Raw genomic sequence first — 10,835 nt, forward strand, 5'->3', positions numbered from 1 at the left:
CCTCGAAACGCTTCTCCAAGCATGAAGATCCAGCTACATAGTGAAACCAGTCACAATCGTGTAACAACCTTTGTAACAATTATAATAGAACAGTCTTTCTCCCGACTATTATAAATATGCACTTACTCCTATATTGAGGTATGCGATTCTATCTAGAATTGACCTATTTAGCTCAAGCTTTAGACTGAATTGAGCTTTATAGTATTTACTTATTACGTGCAAGTATTTTTACATAGTTAGTTCCGTATATCTCGACCAGAAGAAGCTAGTTGCGAATATTGGCTCATCCAAAATCCAGTATCAACGTGATGTTTATTTAATTTTGATTGTATGAATTATGCTCGTATTTACTCATGTTTTCCAATATTGTATAACATGTTTAAAAAATATTTTTACTCACGCAATCTATGTGTATTATAATAGATTTTATGAAGAAAAAAATAGTAGTAATTAAGTTTTTAAATGGGTGAAACATTTCATTATGGTGACAAGTATTTAGTTCTTAGTTCAATATGAGCATAGCTAAACAGTTAAAAGTATCTTGTTCATTTTCTAAATAGCGAAGATTCAACTTCTCATTCACACATTCGTTATACTAAAAAAAATTATTTAGGTCCCAAATATTTTATGGCATCCCAATCATATTATGTATGACTATGGATCTCTGGTCCAGTGAAACTATATATTGAATATTTTTAATATTCACATCCTTTCTACATTTTATCGAATACCAGTAGTGATGTACAATTGAATGATGGGGACGTCTATCAACGTAACTTTCAAATTTGGAAATGAGATTGGAGATGAGAGTATGAAGCTAAATTATTGTCCTTGTCCCCAAAATCAAATGGAAAATTTAAATTCTTAAATTATAAGTTAAGCTCTCAAAATTTTAACCGTCGTTACTAAATTTTTTAAGATTTTTTTAATTTTCGTCATTAAACTTTCACTATCATAAGATCTATTTTAATCCCTAAATTTTAAAGAATATTCGTTTCTAATTCTTTTAATCCCTAAATTTCAAAGAGTATTAGTTTCTAATTCTTTATATTTATTTAGATTAAGCGGATAACTTAGTTTTAAGAGGGAGAGCTGCCTAAGTTAATTTAGACAAATAGATTGAGAGAGATATTAAGTGAGAAAATAATAGTAAAGTCCAAAAATGGTATTTTTGAGGGAATTAAAATAAATATTTAAATATTCCAGTGACCAAAATTAAAATAAATATTGATTTCTTTTTAACTTTTCACCAATTCATTTTGGTGGTTGGATTTTTTTTATGAAAAGTGTTTTAGGATTCTATCATTAACCATTTTTTTAATATAATGGTTATGCTTAAAGTAATGTTATTATTATTATATATCTAAATTGTTGTATCTAATTTAACCACGGTTAAAAAAATTATGAGATATTCATAAAATAGAATAATTTAAAATTTTAATTATAGAATTGACGAGAAGAATATTTACTCCCTAAATTAAACAATTTTAGGTTTAATAACCTCACTCCCCATAAATTTCTCTAGAAGTTTACATGGGATTTTTGGTTCGCAGTCTGACAATTATAAATTATTTTTTTTAATACCTGAAAACTATATATTTGAAAATAAAAAATTTCATGAAAAACATGGTTTATTTTTTATTTTAATTGTTTTCGAATATACGCAATTTTAATTGTCTGTAAACTCGTGGTTATTTAGTTGAATCTAAAACAATATTAATTTTCTTTTGCAAAAAGAAAAAAACCAATATTAATTAGTGTTGGATGAGAAATTTTGACAACTAGGTGCCATATCATAATTTAAAATTATATTTTGGACCAATCATAAAATTACACGTGTCATAAATTAATTTTAAATCGACAAATTAAATTGTGCCACGTGTCTCTTTTATGGCCGTCCGATGAAATTAATTAATTGGATCAAAACCCATAAAGAGACTGGACCCAAGCCTATGACCCGACCAACCAAAGACTCTATAAATAGAGGATGTCACTCGTCATTTTGGAGGAGGAAAGATCCCGAAGGAGTGGAGATTCAAGCAGAGTCATCTAGCGACGCATCCTCAAGTTCACCCATTTGAGTTTTCTCTTACGTTGAACAATTAGTTTATTAATATTTTTATTATAAATTTTGTATAATTATTATTTTATAATATTATATAATTTATAGTATAATATATGTAACCTGTTCTAATTTTAACAGAAATAAAATAAATTTATAACCTGAAATAATATTGTTTTATCAAAAGTAATTTTGAAATTTAACGAAAATTAGCTCTCTTTATTTCAAATCACACGAGTTTTCATTTGATGATTTCCATGGCGAGTCTAATCACTCTACGGCTTCCTCTCCTGCAAGCCCACAGAAGGTACCCTAATATTTTCGTCCACCACCATAAGAATATTAATGATTTTCCATAATGCCATTGAATTTTGACTCTCTGCCAACAAACAATCTACAGTTTCATTAATGTTTAATCGGATCTTGAATTGGGTATGATTGCGAATTCCATTTTAGGACCAAAATATTTGCTAATTATGCTCCTCGATCATCTCGTAGGCTCAACTTTTTCATTTGAAAACTTAACATTACGGGGCTTCATTTTCTCCAGAGCTGACGATGATCCTCTAGATTTCCCATTCCCCCCCTTTACGATAGATTACTTGTGCGTCCATATTTAATATGTTCAGTTATAATTGTGGCCGATTGATGATCTTATGGGTCGTGAATCAGAAAAGTAGGAGCTATGAATTTGAACCTGAGTTTGTTTGGAATGTGGTGATTGTGTTTGGGGTGAATTTGAAATGCTTGAGAATGAAGAATCTTGTGTTTGGTGTGTGAGAAGACGATAGTTAGTAATGAGATGCCAATATTTGGATAGTACAGAGTTTTCTGATCCCGTGCTTGTAGATTAGGCGCTCTCCTTAATGCCCAGATTAAAACTGAATATCGTCATGAATCCAAGATTTTAGAGGGATAGTTTTTCTTTTTCTTTCCAAAAATCAGCTTCATTCAACCAGGGCTATGATTTAGGTAGTTTGGTGAAGAGGAGAAGGCAAAATTTGTAAATTAATTTGGACTTTTTTGGAGTGGTGATACCTCTGAATCATACATATGTAAACTTTACATCAATGCATATATAAGCAGGGTCTTTTTATCAAACCTCAGACATCTTTGTACTTAACTGCTCAATGGTACATGTTGCATCTAAATACATGCCTATGTACAGATGAATACATGAGGAATGGCTAAAAGATGACTGTCCCAGTTATATTATTAGGGACATGTAACAGGGCAGTGTTTTGAAGTTTCTGAGTCAATATGATATTTGGGTTTTCTATTTTATCTGATAATTGATGAGATTTCCTAACAACATAATGTGATTCCTCATTAATTTACAGTTATGCCATCATAGCTTTCACATTCTTCAAGGAACTTGTTATGTGTTGCTTATTCAGCAGATACAACTATCATAAGAAGGGGATACCCTTTTGGAATATCCTCTGGCCAGGAGCAAGAATTGCCAAAGGATCATAGGTAGATTTCCTCTGTAACATAATCTGCCACTTGGGCCCGAAGTGAGATCTCCATTCTTCTTGGGTGGTGTAGTGGGGGAGGTATTGCTTAACACCAGGAAGGTACTCAATACAGTAATCCAAAATTCTTTCATTTTGTAATAAAATGTGTTCTAAGCCATCTGTTCCTATGGAAGATGGAACTGCAGAAGATAAGAATGCCACTAAGTAGAAAATATCTTCATCTGGAGTGACCAAAGATGTTTTATTGTTCCACCTGAACCAATGAAAATTAATGAAGAATGAGATCTGGGGACATGATAAAAAGCAAGTTTTATTATATGGGGTAATGAGTAAATTATGAAATAATTACTTGGATTTGTCGACGGGGTAGATTATGATGGGACCATTGCTTGTATCCTTGAGCATGTTACCAAAGACCATTTGAGCAAAATCATGTATTTGGCTTTTGGGGATCAGTAGATTTAGCCATGGGTGAGGAATCTCCCATAAACCTTTTGCACGTAGCTTGTTCTCAGAGACGTGTACCCGATCCAGGAAATCCAGGTAAGTAACTTCTGATGTGAAGAGGGTGGATGGAATATAGCTCAATCCTGCCAACAAGCTATCAACTTTCTGCATTAGAAGAACGAGAAGTTAGCAAGCGGTATTTTACTGGGTTGTTTTTGTTTTTTAGATGGCATGACTTCTGATGACTCCTCACCTTGTTCATAAAGTCACTTTCTTCTGGGTTGAAGTATTTTGCTATTTCCAAGCAGTAGAAAATTTTCCCATCCGAATTGAATTTGCTGGCTTGCAGTGGTTCTTTGGGATTAAAGGAGGATCTCCAGTTATTGAGGAGACCAGTTCGATTAATAAATACAAATCCTTCAATATAATCAAATTTATCATTGGATGATATTAGATACTCTTGGTCTCTTGTAAATGTGGAGAAGTCTGAGTACAGCACTCTTATCCATTTTACCTGTCAAAAGTGATGGACTGTATTTCAAACGAAGTATCATTGGAAAATTTTTGTACCTCGCTGTAATGAAATGGAATATGCCCTTACCATTTTCGGTGCCTTTTCCAGAGAAATTCTGGCCCTTGTTATGATGCCAAACTGGCCGAGCCCGCCAAGAACAGCATAGAAAAGGTCTGCATTCAGATTCTCTGAACAGGTAACCACTTCTCCTTTTCCTGCATAAAATTCAGATATCAGGCTTTGCAGCTTTTATGTTTTTCCAAAACATCTTAAAAGCAAAAAGATCTCCATACTTAAATTCATTTAGTTGCAGCAATAGTCTGAACTTGTTATAATGATCAGTGAGTAGAGAGAAACTAGAACAGTGTACAGAGGAGTATGGGCACTATTGTCATTTTAAACTAGAATATATTACCAGAAATTAAAAAAAGGAAGAAAGTTGCTTCTTTGTGAAATGACAAGTGATGTTACGTGATATGTTGTGATATCAGGCTACACTGTACTGGTAAAAAAAGGGTAAAATAGAAAGATCTTTTGGTAGAAGGAATAAGATGAACAGTTTGAAGGTACCTGTGACAACCTCCAGCTGATAAACGTTGCTGATCTGGGGTCCATGTCTGAAAGCCTGCCCACTAATGCCAGCATTTGACAAGGTGCCTCCAACAGTAAGATGCAGGTAATCTGTCCAAGATTTTGGTGCCAGCCCTTGTTTAAGAGTTTCATGCAGGATATTTATCCATAGCTCTCCAGCCGAGACATCCACATAAGGTAATTCCCCTGCATTTATTTTCATCTCTGGCCCCTTGAATGATTCCATGCTGATAACTACACCATTATATGCTTGAGCTTGGCCTTGGATTGAATGGCCATGGCCTCTAGCAGCGACCGTCAAGTCCGAAGCGTATCCCATTCTGAAAACATGGTTTATTGTGTTCGAAATATCGGAGACGGATTTCGGATGTAAGACTGCTAATGGGAGCAAATAGAATCTGTTTCCGAAATCTGTTGCTGCTTGGTGATTATTGTCAAAGCTGAGGTATCCATCCAATTCCAGCGTTTGGAGTGCGTAGGTTGATATATCAGAGGGAAAAAAATGAGGAGCAGTCGTTGGGGCTGCGAAAAGGCGGTTCGTGCTGTCAGGTATGCAACTGATGTATAGAATTATGTGTAACTTGAGGAAAATAATGCTCTGTTTGATGAAGCCAGAAGGTGGTGAACCCATCTTTCTCTGAGAGTATGCTTTGAGAGAGAGAGAGAGAGAGAGAGAGAGAGAGAGAGAGAGCTTCACTTTGCTGTTCTTTGTGAGGCAAAGCAAAAGGAGAGGTGCAGAAGAGAGCTCTAGGGATCGAGTGGAATGAAAGAGAATTTAAAGAAGTTTTTGGGCGGCATAGTCAAACACAAAGTTAGTGGTGACTTTGGGCAAGCTAGCTTAGCTACTCCTTTTAGCTCGCCTTTTTTGAGGTTAATAAAACTGAGGAGGGATAAAAAATGTCACAATGAAAAGTTGTAAGTGGAAAAGGAACTGCCCAAAATAGAACCATATATATATATATGTATATATATTATATCTTTTTTTATTTTTCTCAAAAACAGTTCTCAAAACAAAGTCTCTTGAAACAAAATTCACCTTGGCCATTAATTGAGGAAGATGGAGGTGGTGCTGGTCACTTAACTTACTACATGAAGCAAAGATTCTATGTTTCTCCCAATACCAAATTCCACTGTTTGTCTTTTTTACACACTGAATGCGACTGCAAAACTACTGTAATTGGCTGAATTTTACTGTTTGTTTGCTATATAACATATATCATTATATTGTACAATCTGAATTCAATTCCAGTATTCCAGAGTGAATGGCGGGCTGGCCCCTACTAAGTTTCATGCTTCTTCAAGCTGAGTGTCTGTGGAGTCAGATTGCTGGGTCCCACTGCAGTTGTTTCTACAGAACAGTGTATATTGTGCTTTGACTCCTCTTACCAACGACCTATATACTGTTTTTTCTTCTTCCAAGTATATTTACATCAACTCTTTACATGATTCATTAGCCTAGCAATGCATATGATCATCTTATTTCAAAAATGGTAAGCACAATATGGATTATACTCTACATAGATTCGGATTTTAGCCGAAATCATCTTTTGAGGTTTTTGACGATATTTTCGGGTGAGGTTAGATAATTGTCTCTTGAGATATGTAAAGGTGCACGTGAACTAACTTAGTTATATATTTGATCATCTTAGAATGACACAACCATCAAAATTTCGGAAGGGTAAGCACAATCTAGATTATACTCTAGGTAAGAATGTTTGGATTTTGGCTGAAATGATCTTAGGAGGTTTCTGTTGTCTTTTTGTTTTTTGTAAGGTCAAATAATTGTCTTGGAGAGATTCACGAAGATGCACGTGAACTAGCTTAAACCTCAACAGGTATTAGAAAAAGTAAACAGAACAAGCATGATATGTGTGTCGAGTGTTGACAAATGGACATTTTTGAAAGGAGAGAAAAAATAATGAATGTACAAACAAATCTCCATAGGTCGATTTCTTACGACTATTGTAAAACCTTTTCATTGAATGTCATTTCGAATAGTTTGTAATAGACTGAAGTTGTTTAAGTTAGAGGTACATTTAATCATTCAGATTATAATTTTTCAAAAGATATTCAAACACAGTCAAGGGACTGTTTGGTGTCATATTTTCCCCAAAGGAAATAAGCAGGACCACTTAGTGAATTGCATTCAACTGCATCTAGAATTTGATACATGTTTTCTTTCATTCAGTGAGTGCCAAAAGTTGTTTTTGGGTGCAGAAGAAGAAGCGTTTGAAAGGGAAAGATGAACGATATATACGAGCAAGGTTAAATTACAAGTTTAGTTCATTTAACTTTAAAAAGTGTAATAAATCTCTAAACTTTCAATTTTATCTTCAACAGGTCTCTGAATTTTAAAAGTGTCAAATATATCCTTTAACACCTTTTCAATGGCCTATTTGACATTTGAAAAAGTTAACAGACATGCGAGACACAAAAATGTAAATTCAGGTATCTATTAGATATAAAAATAAAGGTTTAGTTAGCATCTTCTAAACTTCATGACCTATCTGACACAATTTAAGTTGAGGACTAAACTTGTAATTTAATTTGAAAGTACCAGGAGCTGAATTACTACATGTGACAATTCATTATCTTTTGTGTGGTTTTGAAAAGTAGATGGGTTCATTGTCAAACCTCTCTAATGGAGGTTAAGAGAGAGAGAGAGGAGTGTGAAGGGGTGGGGCCCAAGACATGTGATCAGCACAAGGGGTAGTGGCCCAAGAAAAGGAGGATAAAGAAAGATTGGAAAGAGGAGGATGTCTTAGGCAAAGGATTTTCACGAGGGTATGTTTGGGTTTGGTAAAATTGATTCCATTCTTTGATTGGATGGCATTGATTCTAGTTTCAATTTCAGTTGCCCCAATAGCCAATATTATTCCCTTGGTATGAAAGTTGGAGACTGGCCCATGATGGTGGTTGAGTTTGATGAAAATGGCTACTTCTTTTCATAACCTTCATGTGTGTACACTTATCTTTCAAACTCACCATCTCAAAAGAAGAAGGGTAGGAGAATATTTAAATTGTTTGGGAGTTCTTTTGAAAAAGTTAGCTTTTTTGTTTTTGTTGTCAAGTTAGAATAGTTTTTAAGATCTTTTCCATTTGTATAGGTTGAAGTTATTACGCACTTGATGTCGTTACTATCAATTCAGGATGGAAGAATATCTTCAACCCAGCTGTAAAAACAAACCGAAAGAGTAAAAAAAAGTTCAATGTACTTTAAAGCATTTTATCTTGTTTAGTTTCTAAATTTTTGGAAGTTCCAATTACACTCATGAACTAGCTTTTGATTACGATTTTTTTTAGTTTCTATCGTTAATATCATTAATAGAGTAAACAAGACTCAAACGATTGTTTTCCCAGTGAAAGTTAATTAAAAAACCAAAATAGTTATCAAACAGGTCATAATCTCGAAGCAGTGTTGAGATGAATGTAATAATATTTACAGAACAAGGAAAGATCCATCAGGTTCAGGATATTCAGAATTGATCTTTAATAATGAGTTATAGTCTAGGATTCCTGAATTCATTCTCGTCCTGATCCACCATGAAAAGTGGCCGCTCTCTAGGGATGCATGATGAGAAGAATATGCCAAAGTCCTTATACTAGGATGAATGTTACCCTGTCGCCCCCGTTGTTGATTGGGGTTGGACAACCTTCCATTTATAGTAATTCGTGATTGGTTGACTTTTGTTTGACGTTTTCGACAGATATATCAGCAACAGGGCTCAACGAACAAACTCCGAGCAATTTAACTCAAAAACCGAGAGAGAGAGAGATAGAGGAAAAAACACATAGCTAGGGGAAGAATGTTTTTGGTGTGCATCCACATGTGAAGGTCTTGTCACTTAAATTTCTAGGCCAAGCTCCATTTTGGTTTGTGGTGTTAGCATGTAGGGGCCTGTTTGTGTGTGTACTTTGTGAAGAGAGGATGGCTTTCTCTTGCAAATGAAAACAAGTAAATGTTTTCAAAAAGAAGAAGAAAAAAAAAGTATTTGAGAGAAAAGAAAGTGGACATAGAGATGACAGTTTGAATTGAATGGAAGAAACACTAAAAAAGCTATTTTTCTAACACATAAATTGGCCTCCAAACTCTCTCTCTCTCTCTCTCTTGAAATACACTTCTTAGAACTTTGCATTATTTGCCCAATAAGCTTCTATTTTGGAGATTATTAAACACTTAGCTTTTCTTTATTGGGAGACCTGATGAGGATCACTTTGAAATCTCTCTCTCATGAGGATATAATGAATGTATTTTTATATCTATTTTTTTAGTACAACATGTGGGGTGGGGATTCGAACTCATGACCTTCTGATCGTACATATGTGCCTTTACCCGTTGAGCGGCGAATATATTTATATCTTATTAAGTGACTTTGTTGTCTCAAATATTGGGATTAATGACAATTTATTTTGCAAATTCAACACAAAAATTATGTTATCAAATCTCTATTGGGTAGAGGATAAGTGTGAAAGAATATTATTATCAATCTGAGCATAGTTCAACTGGTTAAGAACATATATTCTTGATAAAAAAAAGGTTGAAAGTTCAAACATCCACTTAATTAAAAAAAAAATAATATTATTGATTATCTTTTCATACTCTCTTGACAATTTTAATGGGTGTTTTTTTTCTCCTTTTTGTCTCTAGAAATTGATATAATTCATAATGCCTACCATAAAAAACCCCTATTTTTTGTGGGTTATAAATAGAAAGTTTCTTCATCTACTTTTATAGCAAATTGGATCCGTAAATGGATTCTTGTTCAAAGTACTACTTTTATGCCCAATGTTTACATCTTGTTGGTAACAATTTTTCGTATTTTGTTTTCTGTTCTTCGTATCGGTTGACAACCTTTTTTTTTTTTGAAAGCATTTTTTAGACCATATACTCACAAATTTAAAACAAAAACGAGCACCTGGTTTAGAGTTGTTTGCATTCGCTTTTATTTTCAACACTACTTTTTAAGAGACATCTTAGATGACTTGTAAAAGGAAACCGCTGTTGTGGATTTGAAAACCACTAAGTCCATAATTTTCAATAACAAAAGTAGCTTAAATTGTTTTTAAAAAATAAATTTGATGCCTGAAAACAAATTAAAAGTAAAATAGCAAGGGAAAACAAAATTTTAAAAGATAGTTAATTGCCTAAAAATAAAAAAAAAACCAAAAAAAATGGTGGCCAAATTTTCACTTTCAAATCTACAATAATGATTTTTTTTTTTGTTTAATTTTTTTTATATTCCAAAAAGTGAAACAAACTGAGCTTTCAATCCAAAAAGGCAGGCCTACCCAAGCTTCTGGCTTTCAAAACCCTAGATCCCCTGCACAATATAATAATATCATTTCACAATATTGTATTGCCCATTTCCATTTTTAAGTTATATTCTTATATAGATAATTTGTGGGGGAAAAAATTGTTAGCTTTTGTCACCATTTGACAACTTAACCTTTTGGTCCACTCTCTCGGAAAAATTTCTGGTAATTCTCCTTGATAGCGTAAGATAATATCTTGATATCTCCAATCCAGAGGTTGTGAGGAGTTTGATCCCCACCCCCACATGTTGTATTAAAAAAAAAAAAGATACGGAGTCCATCTACGTTAAAGAATTATTTATAAAGGTAAAACACAACCATAGTGGAAATTGAGAACAAATGGAGTATTTATTTTTCGTAGTATTGAAAAATTTGTCGTCTCTATCGCACACACTATTCTCGTATTTTTACCCTTCATTTGAAGTGAAAA

General features: G+C 33.7%; 1 protein-coding gene and 1 long non-coding RNA gene across 2 annotated transcripts; one reads left to right on the plus strand and one right to left on the minus strand.

Annotated features, from left to right (window-relative positions):
* The first annotated feature begins 2,275 nt into the window (after nucleotides 1–2,275).
* Nucleotides 2,276–6,542, plus strand: LOC148213268 (uncharacterized). The gene is made up of 4 exons (XR_015791707.1): nucleotides 2,276–2,369; nucleotides 4,610–4,697; nucleotides 4,993–5,641; nucleotides 6,342–6,542. It is a non-coding gene; the product is annotated as an uncharacterized LOC148213268 (long non-coding RNA).
* CKX1 (cytokinin oxidase/dehydrogenase 1) lies at nucleotides 3,063–5,723 on the minus strand. Its single transcript, XM_022298177.2, has 5 exons — nucleotides 5,072–5,723; nucleotides 4,589–4,716; nucleotides 4,241–4,501; nucleotides 3,890–4,152; nucleotides 3,063–3,793 (listed from the first exon to the last, which is right to left on the minus strand). Exons 1-5 carry the CDS (start codon nucleotides 5,721–5,723, stop codon nucleotides 3,472–3,474), a joined length of 1,626 nt encoding a protein of 541 aa, XP_022153869.1. The 3' UTR covers nucleotides 3,063–3,471.
* Nucleotides 6,543–10,835: the final 4,293 nt, after the last annotated feature.

This window comes from Momordica charantia, assembly GCF_013281855.1.
Source record: "Momordica charantia cultivar OHB3-1 chromosome 1 unlocalized genomic scaffold, Mcharantia_2.0 BLBB01000001.1, whole genome shotgun sequence".
Lineage (NCBI taxonomy): Eukaryota > Viridiplantae > Streptophyta > Magnoliopsida > Cucurbitales > Cucurbitaceae > Momordica > Momordica charantia.

Coding starts and splice junctions, on each gene's coding strand:
- CKX1 (XM_022298177.2), bottom strand. CDS start 5,723: ATGGGTTCACCACCTTCTGGCTTCATCAAACAGAGCATTATTTTCCTC. Junction 4,717..5,071: donor TCAGCTGGAGGTTGTCACAG/GTACCTTCAAAC, acceptor AATTTTATGCAG/GAAAAGGAGAAGTGGTTACC. Junction 4,502..4,588: donor TGGAAAAGGCACCGAAAATG/GTAAGGGCATAT, acceptor CACTTTTGACAG/GTAAAATGGATAAGAGTGCT.